The 16,545-nt window shown below is 39.3% G+C and overlaps 1 protein-coding gene across 1 annotated transcript in view; it reads right to left on the bottom strand.

Moving 5' to 3' along the window:
- wdfy4 (WDFY family member 4) overlaps positions 1–16,545 on the bottom strand; it is a 306,893-nt gene that overhangs the window by 235,815 nt on the left and 54,533 nt on the right. The window contains exons 11-15 of the mRNA XM_059946114.1: positions 12,764–13,374; positions 8,022–8,112; positions 6,328–6,542; positions 3,372–3,466; positions 451–670 (exon numbers count right to left, since the gene is read on the bottom strand). Of these exons, the coding sequence (XP_059802097.1) occupies positions 451–670; positions 3,372–3,466; positions 6,328–6,542; positions 8,022–8,112; positions 12,764–13,374 (1,232 nt within the window). The remainder of the gene's footprint in view (positions 1–450; positions 671–3,371; positions 3,467–6,327; positions 6,543–8,021; positions 8,113–12,763; positions 13,375–16,545) is intronic.

The raw sequence follows: 16,545 nt of genomic DNA, 5'->3' as shown, positions 1-16,545 counted from the left end.
TGAAATGCACCATTTGCGTTTACAACCAAGGGTGTGCTGGAGCAGCCTGCAAGTGTTGCCACCCATTTTGGCGCCAACATACAATGTCCATAATGTCGAGCAACACAGAACACAACAAGAACAATAATAGCATCCCATCCATCCACCCACACCAACGGACAGTGCTCCAACTCCAGGGCAGGCCTCTGGCCTCCAGGCTTCCGCCATTGGGTTTCAAGTTCTGGACTATCAATCATCCTTCAGGCTCTAATCTTCCATATCAACTCCCGGACTAGACAACGTCAAGGTTCTGAACTCCAGGCTCAAACTCATGATTTTTACTTAGTTATTCTAATTTCTTTCAGTTTCATGTCTCCATCAAATGAATATATTTGGCAACAATTTCCTTTATCCGTAACGCTCAGGCTATCAATTCAATCACTCCTGGAGTTTTGTATCTATCTCTCTTACCCATAGCCGACGACAGACATGTCAAACTCCGTAAAGCAGGGCGCAACAGTTGATGTTGTTGAGTGGAAGTGTCGGGAGGACATCATGGAAACTAAGCTCATCACCCGATGCCGTGGGATCGTCAGATGCTTTGGCAGGTGGGATAGGCCATAAGCCAGAAATGGTTTGCTCTTTGCCACAAGTGAGCTTCTTCGAGTGTGGCTTTTCCCTCTGTCTGTCTCTGAAATAAGGAAAGGCAAGAGTTTAGACATTAAACAACATCTTTTGTTCACTCAACGAAAATAACTATTCTAATATGTTCTAACAAGTTCATGTTCAAAATATGAGTCTGTCTGAATCCTTTAAATCGATAGCATTAATTTTTTATTTCACATACTTTTTCATGATTGAAAAATCTATAATTTACTTTTCAAATTTATGTTCAAGATAGTCAAATTTCATAACATTTAAGAAGCAACAGGAAATACTTTGGAAAATTTAAGAAAATCACTGCCAGTTTTAAGGTGGTAGATTAATATTTCAGTAATATTTGAGAAATTTTGTAAATATATTGTTTGATTAAGTACTCTTTGTTGCTTATATAACTTGTTATGGTCATATGTAAAAGTACGTGAATTGCAACTGTCATCAGGCTACCACATCCTCCTGAATGGTAGCAATCAGAAGAAGGCAGATCCTGGGTAATGAGGGTCCTTAATGATGGATGCTGCCTTTCTGAGGCATCACCGGATGCTGGAAATATTAGTGCCAATGATGGAGCTGGCTGAGTTTAGTTTAGAATGAGGGGTAATATTGAAATATAAAAAGGTCCTGATGGGAAATGACTGGTAGCTGTTGAAAAGTTTTTACTAATGGAATAATCTTGAACAGGGAACATAGTTACAACACAAAGGGCTTCTTAATTAAAACTGACGTACATATTCCTTTTCTCACAGAGGATGGGGAATCTCTGGAATTCTCTGCCCCTGAGAGACATGGAGGCTGGATCATTGCAGTTGATGGATTTTTTGAAAGATTGGGTAATTCAGGGTAATGGGGAACTGGCACAGACAAGGAGATAAGGCCTGGCACAGATCAGGCATGATCATGTTGAATGGTGGGGAAGGCTTCAGGGATGCAGTGAATATCAGGTATTGGAAATCTAAAATAAAAACAGAGGATGGTGGAAATATATTTAAATGGTATCGTCGCATCAGTGTTAAGAGAAACAGTCAATATTTCAGGTCAAACTGGGAGGGAGACCAAATATGCTGGTTAAACTGCACGGAGGGTGGGGGAAGGGGCTTAAGGTGATCCTCAGAACGGATTCCAATAATTTGCCCCTCAGCAACTGGATTATACAGAGTTGTAGAGGCACACTGTAATGGAAGCAAGCCTTGCAGACCACAAGGACCACACTGACCATCGAGTGCTTATTCACAGTGTAAGTAATTTATACTAAAAGAGAAATAGACAAAAGCTGACAGATACACTTGGGAAGTCAACTGGCAGGATTTTCTAGGAGATAATAGTGGAGCCCAGACCTGCTGAGAATCCAATATCCCACTGTTGTTGACACCTTAGACTTGTGTTTGAATTAATTTGGTTTACTTGAAGGTATATATTTTATTTAGAGATACAGTGTGGAACAGGTTTTTCTGGCCCAACAAGCCATGCTGCCCAGCTACCCAACTATTTAACCGAGCCTAATCACAGCTCGATTTACAATGACCAATTAACCTACTAACCGGTATGTCTTTGAACTTGGAAGAAACCAGAGCACCTGGAGGAAACCCACGCACATAAGGGAAGAACATACAAACGTCCTTACAGCGGATGTCTGAATTGGACTCCGAACTCTGACACCCCGAGCTGTAATAGCATCATGCTAACTGCTATGCCATCCTCTGTGTTTTTGGAGTTTTTAATCAACTTGCTTGATTTTTTTTCGTTATTACTGATGTCTGTGTTTAAAAGATTAACAAAAGTTTCACTCAACAAGCAGCCTGGTTCCAAGCCCAGCTTTGCCAGCTGTCAAAGGTTGCCAGGTGGAGCTTTCTCACGTTACCTCATGGAGGGTGGGTAGGAGGGAGGAATGGGGCTTGCTTTGCTGCTTGTTATGTTCTGTGTTGTTCTGCTGAGCATTGTGGGCATGCTGTTTTGGCACCAGAATGTGTGGTGACACTTGTTGGCAGCCCCCAGCACACCCACGCGTCTGTTTATTGTTAATGCAGACAACGCATTTCACTATATGTGTCGATGTACTCACAATAAATGAATGAAGCTGAATGATAATATGATGTCATACAAAGCCCTCACACCACAGGTGAACACACGTGAGCAAGGAAGTTCAAAACGAATGAACAGTGGGCAGGAGGATTGAGCCAGTAAGATCGAGCTGTGTACTAATTCAAAAACAAAACAGTAAACGCTTTCTCACTGTAAATTATAATCAGAGGTTACTTCTACCCACTTATAATACTTCCTGCCAGAATGCACTCCAACCCCAGCTCCAAAGTGCAAACCAATCAACTAAAATCTCGTTTACAAAAGTTGTGCTATTCTGGTATTGCCACGATAACGTAGCAGTTAGTGCAACACTATTACTGCTTGGGACGTTGGAAGTTTAGAGTTGAATTCTGAAGTCATCTGTAAGGAGTCTGTATGTCTTCCCTGTGATCCACATATGTTTCCTTAGGATTCTCTGGTTTCCCCCCAGAGTTCAAAGACATACCAACAGATAAATTAATTTGTCATTATAAGTTGTCCCAAGATTAGTCTAGGGTCAAGTCAGGGATTTCTGGGGGGGGCACAGCTCAAAGGAATGGAAGGGCCTACTCCACACAGTATCTGAAAATAAAGAAAAAACTAATTAAATAAAACAATTTCACAGTCCTCCTCCATTCCTCATAACCTCCAACACTTGTTAACTGCAGCCTTACCTTTGGAGTTCACCTGGTGCCAGGACAACGTGGTTTGATGTTTATGAGATTTTCCAATCGCACAATTCAGTGGATCACCAAGGCGCAAGAAGTCCCTACAAAGGTTAAATCAGAAGGCAGTGGAATTAATCAATGATAAATCGTTAAAAGAAACCATTTACACTATAAGACCATTGGAGTTTTGTGATGAATTCTCCAGTTAGTCCTGCTCCCCTGCTTTAAAAGTTCAAAGGTCAAAATAAATTTAGTATCAAAGTATGTAAATTTCATCATATACCATCCTGAGATTCATTTTCTTGCAGGCATTCACAGTAGAATGAACAAATAATAGAATTAATGAAAAACAACACATATGCTGACAATCAATCTGTTAAAGAAGACAAATTGGGCAGGTACAAAAAAATCAAACAATATTAATTTTAATAATGATGATGAATAAATTCATGAATTTATTCATGAATATTAACAAATAATCCATTAACTGAGAACATGAGTTGTAGAGTCCTTGAAAGTGAGTCTTTTAGGTTGTGGAATCAGTGCAGTGTTGTGGTGAGTGAAGTTATCCACACTGGTTCAGGAGCCTGTTGTTTGAGGGGTAATAACAGTTTCTGAACTTGGTGGTGTGGGGCCTGAGGCTCCTGTACCTCCTTCCTGATGGCAGCAATGAGAAGACAGCAGTGTTCTTGCTGATGGACACTGCTTTCTTGTGGCAGCATTCCTTGTAGATGTGCTCAATGGTGGGAAGGATTTACTTGTGATGGATTGGGTTACATTCACTTCTTTTGTAGGCATTATCCTATTGTCCTATCATTTCTTTCCAAGTATTATTCAAAATTATATATTCAATTACCAAAGAGTAAAGCAAACACCTTGTCCCACAAGCTAATACTTATATATTTAAATGCTAGTTCTGTGGAGAAATTTCACCGGCTTTAATAATATTTTGATGGTGTGAAGCCCAGGCTCTGACACATTTAGCTCTGATGTTTTGGGTGAACCTTGTAGGTCCTGACACAACAGAAAGCTAAGAAGGAAGTTCTCACAGAGTCCTGCAAAACGTTCCTCCCATTGGTCATGTATCTTTTGCTCTCACCGCGAACGTCCACCCCATTGTCAGGGATTTGTTCTTCTGCTCTGCAAAGAAACTTGCCACACATTGAGGTATTTTGAAAACCACTTTGAGTTACTACGTAAATGATGCAGCTATCACAAAAAGAAACAATTCCTGATCAAAAGGCATCATTCACGGTATGTAAACATAAGAGATTCTGTAGATGCTGGAAATAGAGAATAACACACGAAGAATGCTGAAACCCCCCTAACATTTTGTGTGCGTTGTTCTCAATATGTCTTGTTTTTAAAGGGAGTCCAGTCTTTATTAAATACTACAATCTTATAGCAGTGTTATTAGGTTTCCATGGATCTAATCCAATAACTGGTTTCCGATCAACATTGTTGGAGAAACTTCAGTGGAAGGAATGTAATGGCTCAAGAAGGACAATTAGGGATGGTCAGCAAACACTGACCTTGCCAGCAATACACAGATCCAATAAAAATAAATACACTTAAAAAAATTCCTCTAGATAAAATTTCATTTTGTACGACAGAACAGCTTCTATTCTCACAAAGCTAAGGCATAGGGAATCACTTTGTTCCAGTGTGCTTCAACCAGAGTTTATTAGAGGCTGTTTGATTTTTAATCAATATTCTCTTGTTTGTTCCCCCATTTTCTGGGAGAAATAATAAAAGATACATTGAATTTTTTTGAGAGAATATATTTCAGTTACATATTTTCCATTTCACTCCCTAAAAGGAAGCAAATATAACACAAACTTGGACCATCTCAAAGTAGTTGACAGACAAAACTGCAGTTTTGAAAAATTGCAGAGTAGGAAGGCCAGTAGACAATTTGCAAATTGCAAACTCCTGCAAATATTAAAGTAATGGTAATTAATCTGACCTGGAGACATACATTGATACTTGAGCAGTGAGGACAATACAGAAGCATTCCAGATACTTCATTTGTTATCTTCCTGCCATGATTGAGAAACACATAAGGAAAGTGATGTGAACCAAGTTCTAAACAAATGTGACCAAAATTGGAGCTGGGATGGAATTAGGTCAAAGAGTCACAGAGCACTTCGGCACAGAAACAAGCCCTTTGGCCCTTCTAGTCTGTGCCAAACTATTATTCTGCTGAGTCTCATTTACCGAAATCTGAACCAGAGCCCTCTCATCCATGTACTTTTCCAAATTTCTCTTAAATATTGAAATCGAACCTACATCCACCACTTCCCCTGGCAGCTCATTCCACACTCTCATCACCCTCTGGGTGAAGACAGGCTCTTGCTTCACCCTCTGAGTGAAGAAGCTCCCCCCTTATATTCCCCTTAAATATTTCACCTTTCACCCTTAACCAATGATCTCTAGTCCTAGTCTTATCCTATTTCTAGTGAAATCATTTTGACTTGACATTGAAAAAGCCAATTCTCTATCAAAATAGAGATCCATCTCACATGATTTGCCCAAAACTTCTTCCCTGCTCTCTCTGGTTCCTCACCTCCTTCCCTTTATTCTATGGTCCGCTGAGCTCTCCTGTCACATTCCTTCTTCTTCAGCCATTTGCCTCTTCAACCTATCACCTTCCAGCTTCTCACAAAATCTCTCCTCCACCACCCAACTATCTTCCCCCTTACCAGCTGTGCCCCTTCCCATCCCTCTTCCTTTTGTATTCTGGCTTCTTCTCCTTCCTTTCCAGTTCTGATGAAGAGCCTTGGCCTGAGATGTCAGCAGTTTATTCATTTCCATAAATGCTGCCTCACTTGCTGAGTTCCTCCAACATTTTGTGTGTTTTGCTCAAAAATATTCCACAGTGTGCATGCACACCTGTATGCATAAGTGCTCATGAGTGTGTCTGAGTGTGACCACACACGCTGAACAGAGGGGCAGACTTTACCTCAAGACTGGTGGATTGATTGCCTGGCATGCCAGCTTCTCGAAGATCCTGATAAGGGGAAAGTGCAGAGGGTTGGAATTGTCAGCCAATATCTCCTTGAAGCAGTTCACCAAGACCTGCAAAAGGTTAGATCCACACATGGTCTGGCGGCTCCTTTCTGATTTGACAAGTGATAGAACATAATCGGCGATTGCATATTGCAGCTCCAGGGACAGCTAAAGAGGAAAGGAGATTTTGGTTAATCTCAGGTTTATTGCCATATGCACAGCAACTGTTATTCAAAGGTACGACCTTTCCTGCAGCACTATCACAGGTGCAGAGCATTAGATAATCAGCATACACAAGAAAGACAAAAGAAAAATATAAACACAAATTTTACCAGGAAGAACACAATTTGAACAAAATGGAACAAAGTCAGTTTTAGTGCAGTGATCAAACAGGCCCTAGCGCTGCCAAACTGTAGTGATTAAGGTTGGGCAGGTTAGCTGAAGAATTGAGCTGTTGAAGGGAAGCAGCATAGAGGTGTAGACTTCAGATAAAGTTGTTCTTGCTAATGTGTGACAAGAAAGTCCATAAGATACAAGAGCAGAATTAGACCATTCAACCCATCAAATCTGCTCTGCCATTCAATCATAGCTGATTTATTTTCCCTCTCAGCCCCATTCTCCTGCCTTCTCTTTGTAACCTTGGATGCCTTACTAAGCAAGAACCTATCTTTCAGCACCACTTTGCACCATCAAATGCCTTGCAAATTCCTGTGAAGATCCTGACATAATATGCCATAGTTCAGTAAAGTAAAAATATTTCTATGACATGCAATAGTAATGGGGTCTTCCAAGATGGCACTCCCAATTTCTATGTCAGCTCGGGACATCACAGTACGATTCCAGTGCTGCCTGTACTCATTCTCCTCATGACCAAATGGGTTTCCTCCAGGTGCTCCAGTTTCGACCAATGGTCCAAAGATGTACTAGTTAGTAGGTTAACTGATCATTGTAATTTGTCCTGTGATTAGGTTAGTGTTAAATAGATGGGATGTTGGGCAATGTGGCTCATTGGAAGGGGCTGTTCTGCATTGTACTTCCAAATAAATAGATGGATGGATTGATAGATAAATGAATAAGTAGATAGATAAATGGATGAATGAATAAACAGATAGATAAATAAATAAGCAAATACTATGACAAGGTTCAAAAGGGTTTGAAAATTACATATTGTTATTTAATAAAACATTCACAACTAAAGGTTGGAATATTAGTTATGTGTAAGTGGGTTATGTATATTTACTGTAGTTCATAAAGATTTATATATTAAATAATTAAACTGAAGTAGTGCAAAAAAGAAACTAAAAAATAATGAGGTTGTGTTCATGTGTTCAATGCCCATTCAGAAATCTGATAGCAGAGATCACTTCTCACCTACAAAACAAAATCATGTAACTTGTTCAAACCATTTAACCTTTTAAACCCTGACAAGGTTCTGGTAAATCTGCCTCATACCCTCCTAAAGTCAAGGCATCCTTGATGATACTTGATACCTGTTAGTAAATAAGATGATTTAGACATTGAGATTTAGTACAGCTCTCTCCTAAGAGTTAGATGGTACAAAGACAAAGGTAAATTGCTCTGAAAATATAAGTTAAAGATATTACAGTCTGCTTTATGATTCTACAATAATAACAAAACAATGGATACCTGTGGAACATCTTTGCAGCTAATATTTGGCAGCAGATGCATCATGACACAAATAGCGCCTGGGTGGATAATCACAGGGTCTGCAGGCAACCTTCATAAAGATAAGCACAAAGTTGTGAATAAAATGTTTCAACAGGGCAACAGTCCCTGGCATCAAGTTGGGGAGAGACTAGAAACATAGGGTAGGAATGTTGATCTGTGCTTCCTCTACCTGAGGCTTCTTATTGCATCCTTCCAAATAAATTACACTTATCCCCAACTCTGCAACCATGTACGAAGCAAATATGATTTGTATTCTTTTCAGAACTGTCATCGTCATTTTGGTTCACTGTTTAAATTGATTGGCAACTACTGATTATCACTCAACAATCCAAACCATTACACTTGCATCTTTCTAAGAAATATACATGAAGTTGAATTACCAAAGTCTTGTCTTGCAGAGAAACCCACATTATTGAAACAGTCAACAACCAAAGGAGTGAAGGTTCACCCTGTCTAGCCTCTGAGTTCTGGCAACATCATTGAAAATTGATTTGGTACTCCTTCCAGTTTAATCGCATCCTTCTAAGGAAATTCAGGTCACCAAGGCAGTGAAATCAATGCACTAAATGCAACTAATTGGGACTAGTATAGATAGATACAAAAGTCATCTTACATGGAAACCATAGGACCCACTCCCACAGTGTACGACACTGTGTCGCAGTTTGCTGCTATTGGATTCTGATGTTTTTAATTTAAAGTATGTTTAGAAGTCAGGGAAGAGGCACAAAATTTCTTGCTTCATAATTGTTTTACTAAGATTGATAGAACAAAGGAAAGTTGAATGGACAGTGATACAGACATAGTAAGTGAAGGGAAAGCCAAAATTAAGATGGCACCTGGCATAGATTAGTTATTTTTATACCACGGAGATAAGGATCAACCAATGAGAAAGCCATTATTCAAATACTGCAGTACCAAGTTAACCAATGAAAAAGCTATTATTCAAATACAGCAGTAATAAGTTAACCAATCAGCAAACACTTATGCAGAATATAAATGTCAGAGCTTTTCAGAATTATAATTTGTATAGCTACCAGAGGCGTATTAAACTGTTATATGCAGATAAGATCTACTTAAAATACAAGCAGATAATTGATTGTTAAACTGCAATGAAAATAACAAACAGTCTAATCTAAGAATTAAGCAGTTGGATCCAACACTGCTCAAAGTTGCATTACAAAGATCATTCAACTCGTCCCTCAAGGAGAAAAGAAGCGTGCAAGGAGTTGATAATGTAGGTGCAGCGATTTCCTACACTGAAGGCTTCCCCCAAGTGTGGCCATTTTGAGTGATACTCATAACCTGACAGAGACCTCTGAAAACATTTCACAAGGACACAGACTATCTGTGGACCCTCATGCAGAAAAGCACAGATACTGTTCTTCACTGAGATCTCTTTGTTCCCCAAACAGATAATTTGAAATGGAATCAGTCTCTTACTCCTGTCGTTTTCCATTTAACCCTACTAATGAATACTTAGGGATAAATCTTTAGAATTTCACACAGGTTTCAGCATCTTTCTTAACCTGAGCAATATAGGAACATTGTTATGTGGTTTTAATGTAGACAGATTGCTTAGCTAGTGAGTCTGTTGCATTTTGAGAAGCACAGACATGACTAGCAATGAAGAGTTATGATTAAAAATACTTAGGCTATAAAATATAAAACATTACAGCACATTACAGGCCATTTGGCCCAGGATGTTGTGTTGTACCCATTTAACTTACCCACAGATCAATCTAACCCTCCCCTCCTACATAGCCCTCCATTTTTCTATCACCCATGTGCCTATCCAAGAGTTCTTAAACGCCCCTAATGTATTTGTCTCTACTCCCACCACTGGCACCAACCACTCTTTGTGTAAGAATCTTACCTCTGAAATCCCCCTATACTGTACTTTCCTCCAATTATCTTAAAGTTATGCCCTTCGTATTAACCGTTTCTGCCCTGGGAATAAAGTCTCTAGCTATCCACTCGATCTACACTTCTTATCATGTATATCTTTATCAAGTCATCTCTCATCCTCCTTCACTCCAAAGAGGAAAGTCCTAGCTCAGTCACCCTTTCCTCAAAAGACATACTGTACTCTCTAGTCAATGCAGCATCCTGTTAAATCTCCTCTACATACTTACTGCAGCTTCCACATCCCTCTATAATGAAGGGACTAGAACTGAACACAATATTCCAAGAGCAAACACGAGGAAATCTGCAGATGCTGGAAGTTCAAACAACAACACACACAAAATGCTGGTGGAACACAGCAGGTCAGGCAGCATCTACAAGGAGAAGCACTGTCGACGTTTCAGGCCGAGACCCTTCATCATATTCCAAGTATGGTCTAACAGGGTTTTATAGAGCTGAAACATTACTTTTGATATAAAATAATGTTAAGCTTTTGATAGCGTAAATATATAACTCAAAAAATCAAAAATGTTTCTTGTACCAAATAGCTAAATACACCGATTGCAAGTCATAGAAATCTTCATTGTCTTAAGACAATGAAGGAAACCAGAATGAAGGTATTACTCATAAACACAAGTGACACTGCAGATGCTGGAGATCCAGAGTGACACACACAAAACACTTGAGGAACTCAGCAAGTCAGTCAACATCTGACCTCCAGAATTTAGACTAGATCCATTATCACACAAAATGCAATTTAGCAAACTTATCAATTTGAATATCTGTTATAGAACTTGTGCAACAATACTATATCGGGAAATAAATGAGAAAGTGATTGTGCTGCAGAGAAGATTTAACATCGGGTATATAATCTGCCAGCACATCATCCTGTACTGAACAGAACTCTTCAATGAATGTAGCACATCAATAAATCAAGTATTGTTGAAGATGTGTAAGATATTGGTGAGGCCTGATTCAGAAAATTATGTGCAGTTCTGGTCACCAATCTACAGGAAAGACATCAATAAGTTTGAAAGAGTATACAGAAAATTTATCATTGACCTGTTGCCGAGTCTTGAGGATCTAAGTTATAGGGAAAAGTAAGATGATTAAGGACTTTATTCCCTGGACTGTAAGAGAATGGCAGGAATTTTGATAGTGATATAAAATATTATGAGTGGGATAAATAACAAAATAAATAAATAATTGAATAAATAACAAGCAGGTTAGACAAAGGAGAATTGGTTGAGGTTGTGTACTTGGATTTTCAAAAGGCCTTTGACAAGGTGGCACACATAAGGCTGCTTAACAAGCTACAAACCTATGGTATTACATAAAAGATTCTAGCATGGATAAAGCAGTGGCTGATTGGCAGGAGACAAAGGGTGAGAATGAAGGGAGCCTTTTCTGTCTAGTTGCCAGTGACTAGTGGTGTTCCACAGGAATCTGTATTGGGACCAATTCTTTTTCCATTCTATGTCAATGATTTAGATGATGGAATTGATGGCTTTGTTGCAAAGACGATACAAAAATAGGTGGAAGGTCAGGTGCTTTTGAGGAAGTAGAGAGGCTACTGAAGGACTTAGATAGTTTAGGAGAATGGGCAAAGAAATAACAGATGGAATATAGTGTCAGGAAGTGTATGGTCACGCACTTTGGCAGAAGAAACAAAAAGGTTCACTATTTTCTAAATAGAGAGAAAATTTAATAAAAACTGAGGTGCAGAGGGACCAGGGAGTCCTTGAGCAGGATTCCCTGAAGGTTAATTTTCAGGTTGAATCTGTGGTGAGGAAGGCAAATGCAATGTTAGCATTCATTTCAAGAGGACTAGAATATAAAAGCAAGGATATAATGTTGAAACTTTATAAAGCACTGGTGAGGCCTCACTTGGTATATTGTGAGCTCACTCCTTAACTTAAAAAGGATGTGCTGAAACTGGCGAGGGTTCAAAGGAGATGCATGAAAATGATCCCAGGATTGGCTGGCTTGTCAAATGAAGAACATTTGATGGCTCTGGGCCTGTATTCACTGGAATTCAGAAGAATCAGGGGTGACCTCATTGAAACCTATTGAATGGTGAAAGGCCTTAAGAGATTGGATGTGAAGACTATGTTTCCTATGGTGGGAGAGGCTAAGACCAGAGGTCACAGCCTCAGAATAGAGGGGCATCCTTTTAGAGTGTAGATGAAGAGATATTTCTTTAGCGAGTGAGTAGTGTATCTGTAAATTCTTTGCCACTGGCAGCTGTGAAGGCCAAGTCTTTATTTATGTTTAAGGCAGATAGTGATAGATTCTTGATTGGTCAGAGCATGAAGGGATATAGGGAGAAGACAGGAGATTGGGGCTGAGAGGAAAATTGGATCAGCCATAATGAAATGCGGAGCAGACTCGATGGGTCAAATTGCCTAATTCTGCTCCTATGTCTAACGGTCTTATGGACAGATAGAGTGAATGCAAGCAAGCTCTTTTCCCACTCAGATTGGGTGAGGCTAGAACTAGATGTCGTAGGTTCAGGGTGAGAAAGCTATGAAACACTTAAGTGGAACCTGAGAGGGAACTTCTTCATTCAGAGGGTGATGAGAGTGCAGAACAAGGTGTCAGTGGAAGTGATAGATTTGGACTCAATTTCAATACTTAAGAGAAGTTTGAATAGGTACACGGATGAGAGGGTTTTGGAGGGATATAGTCCAGATGTAAGTTGATGGGACTAGGCAGAATAATAGCTTGGCATAGATTAGATGGGCCAAATGTCTGGTTTCTGTGCTGTAGTGCTCTAAGACTATGTGTTAGTGACCTACCTACTGGTATCTGGATCACCAACAGCCAGATGTTCTGTATCCTTCTCACTGGTATCAAGTGCATTGTAGAGAATCCTCATTTGTTGTTGAGCATCATTTTGGTTTTTTGATTCACTGGGACTTGAAGGATGCAATTTTCCAGAAAGCCAACGGGGAGAAGTCAATGTGTCTTTTGCCATTTGATCCAGAAATCCAAATATTTTCGCACAACTCCTCAACGATGCTGGAATATCCACTGTGGAACAGTAGGCCAAATCTACAAGCTCGTTGAACTTTCTGCAGGCACTGACATCCAATGGATAACATGACCTTTCACTTTTATCGCTGAAGCAACCAAAAAGCTTGAAGTCGTCTATCATTTTGTCAAAGTGACCCTGTGTTCTGAAGAAGTAACAATTGACAGGGTCAGAGTGCATGGCAACAGTTAGAGTGCAGAGAGTCATTTCGATAAGGTGCCATATGTCATTCTGATCCACTGAGCTCCACTGAGCTGAAGGGGGGTCACATAAAGCTCCTTCCATGTCGGCCAACACTGACTGCAATGCATTAAATCCTCCAGCAGTCCTGAATGCAGAGCATGCCTTTGGCATTCCAAGAATATATAATAGGGACTGCAGCAGAAGGAAATACACACAAGTTAAAACACTGATTTCCATATTCAAAAACTTAAGATTACGAGAGGGATAGATAGAACAGACACCCAGTATCATTTTCCCTGGGCTGAAATGTCTAATACTAGCAGGCATGCATTTAAGGTGAGAGGGGTTAAGTTCGCAGGAAATGTGCAGGGCCGTTAAATTACACAGGGTGGTGGGTGCTTGGAATGCACTGTCTGGGGTGGAGGCAGATATCAAAAGGGCATTCAAGACAGGCACATGAATGTGCAGATATGGAAGGATGTAAACACTGTGTAGGCAGAAGGAACTAGTTTAGTTGGGCTATGTTGGATTACCAATTTTATTAGTTCAACACAACATTGCATTCCTACACTGTACAGTTCTATGTTCTATGTCTAGCTGTAACCTCATCGAGTTCCTGTGCTCAAAGTTCAAAGTAAATTTATTATCAAAATATATGCAGTATGCAGTCTTGAGATGCATTTTCTTGTAGGCATACTAAATAAGTCAATAGAATAATAACAGAATGAATGAAAAACCAACAGGGGGTGTAACTTGTGTGCAAAAGACAACAAACCAGGCAAATACAAAAAAGAAAGAAATAATAATAATAATAATAATAAATAGCTCATCATCCATCATCAGAGATCCTCATCACCCAGCTCATGGTCTTTTCTTGCTGCTGCCATCAGGTAGAAGGATCTGCACCAACAAGTTCAAGAACAGTTACTATCCCTCAACCATCAGGTTCTTGAACAAAGGGTTAACTACACTCACTTGCCCCATCATTCAAATGTTCCCACAAACACTTTAAGGACTCTTTATCTTGTGAATTCATGTTCTTATTATTTACTACTATTTATTTATATTTGCATTTGCAGTTTGTTGTCTGGTTGATCTTTCATTGATCCTGTTACAGTTACTATTCTATAGATTTACTGAGTATGCCCACAGGAAAATGAATGTCAGGGTTGTATATGTACTTTGATAATAAAATTTACTTTGAACTTTAAATAGCAATAAATATTGAGAACATGAGATGAAGAGTCCTTGAAAGTGAGTCCATTGGTTATGGAAATATTTCAATGATGAGGCAAATGAACTTCAGTGAAATGATCCCCTTTGTTCGAGAGTCTGATAATTGAGGAGTAATGACTGTTCCTGAACCTGGAGGTGTGAGTCCTAAGGCTCCTGTGCCTTCTTCCTGTTCCAATGTGTGAAAAAAGAACAAATCAAGTAAATGAGCAAAGAAAACCGATAATACACAACGAAAACTGAGTAGTCCCCAAAAGTGAGTCCACAAACTGTGAGGTTCATTCCTAAACTTGGCGACATGGACCCAAGGCTCCTGCACCTCCCAATTGATGGTGAAGAGAGGGGATAAATCAGACACAGACAGATGGGATGTGCTCTGCAAAAAAATAGGAAGTCTATGTGGTCACACGGAGAACATACAGACAGCAGTGAGAATTGAACTCTGATCACTGGCACTGCAATGCGTTAGGCTAGCTGCTGCACAACCCTACAGCCCATCTACATCACTGTACCACCCATCCACACTATAGCAGTGGAGATTCATGATTCAACTTGATTAATGTCATTTCCATTACACTAGTGTAAAGGAGACGAAATAAGATTATAAGACCATAAGATACAGGAGCAGAATTAGGCCATTTGGCCCATCGAGTCTGCTCCACCTTTTTATCATGGCTGATCCAATTTTCCTCTCAGCCCCAGTCTCCTGCCTTTTCCCTGTATCCCTTCATGCCCTGACTAATCAAAAATCTGTCAACCTCTACTTAAATATACATAAAGTTTTGGTCTGTGGCAAAGAACTCCAAAAAGTCACCATTCTCTGGCTAAAGAGATCATTGTTAATAATGGACATAATTGTTACTCCAAATCCGATGCGGCACAAAACACACACACACACACACACACAACAACAACAACAACAACAACAACAAAAATATATTAAGATAAACTGACACTGTACTGTCATTTACTCGGGAATCACATGAAGGACCTTGATCAGGTCACACCTGACAAAGGAGTTGCTTCACTACTGATTTTTATTTGGGTATATTTAAATACATTTAAGAGTTCATCAATGTTCTAAGTTTATTATTCTAAAATAGTTTAATATTAACTATTTTAATATTAAATAGCTTTCAAGTATTTCTGTTTATGAACTCAATCAGCTCCATTATGAACAATGGCCTCCCCAACATCCAGGACACATTCAAGGAGCAATACCTCAAAGGTTTCATTTATCATTAAGGACCCTATTATCCTAGACATACCCTCTTCTCATTGCTACCGTCAGTGAATGGGCACAGAAGCCTGAAGATACACTCAACAGTTCAAAACAGCCAACAGACTTCTGAATGGATAACAAACCCATGAGCCTCTACTTTTTTTTCACTTTTTGCACTATTTATTTAATTTAACTTTAATACATATACACTTCTTACTGTAATTTACCATTTTTATTATTATATATTGCGATATACTGTTGCCGCATAACAACAAATTCACACACATGTTGGTGATATTAAACCTAATTCTGATTCTTATGTTTGCTAAGTTTTTAAGGTACTGTGCTAATGTAAAAAGTTACATCTCATTGCATTTATACCCAGAATATGGGCATGTGTAACAATAAACTTGATCTTTCTGATTGTCAGAACTTTACATTGACTTTTGGTAACTTTGAGAGCCAGGTAATTGGAGTGAACCTGCTTTCCCAGGATCATTTACCACAGGATTAGCACAGGATGCTGGTAGATTGAAACTGTCCTAATTAAATAAGCGGTCACTGTAACCTGAACAAAATAAGAGATGGTGGTGACGTTGGATCCCAGATTCAGGGACATTGACTACCCTTCAATCATCAGCATGGATAACTTTACCCACCTGAGCACTGAACCAATTCCACAACCCATAGATTCCCAAGGACTTTACAACTCATGTTCTCTGTATTATTTATTCCTTATTATTATTATTTTTATTATTTGTTTTTGTACGTACTAAAGACGCACTGGAATGTTTACCAATATTTTTAATCTCTTGCTTCAGCAGTCTGTGGATCCCACTTGCTTCAAGCAAACTTCAGTTCTATCGGTGCCTAAGAAGAACATGGTAACCTGTCTCAATGACTATTTT

Source organism: Hypanus sabinus, chromosome 21 (assembly GCF_030144855.1).
Source record: "Hypanus sabinus isolate sHypSab1 chromosome 21, sHypSab1.hap1, whole genome shotgun sequence".
Lineage (NCBI taxonomy): Eukaryota > Metazoa > Chordata > Chondrichthyes > Myliobatiformes > Dasyatidae > Hypanus > Hypanus sabinus.
Note: the sequence above shows the minus strand (reverse complement) of the source record. Positions and strands in the feature narration are given on the sequence as shown.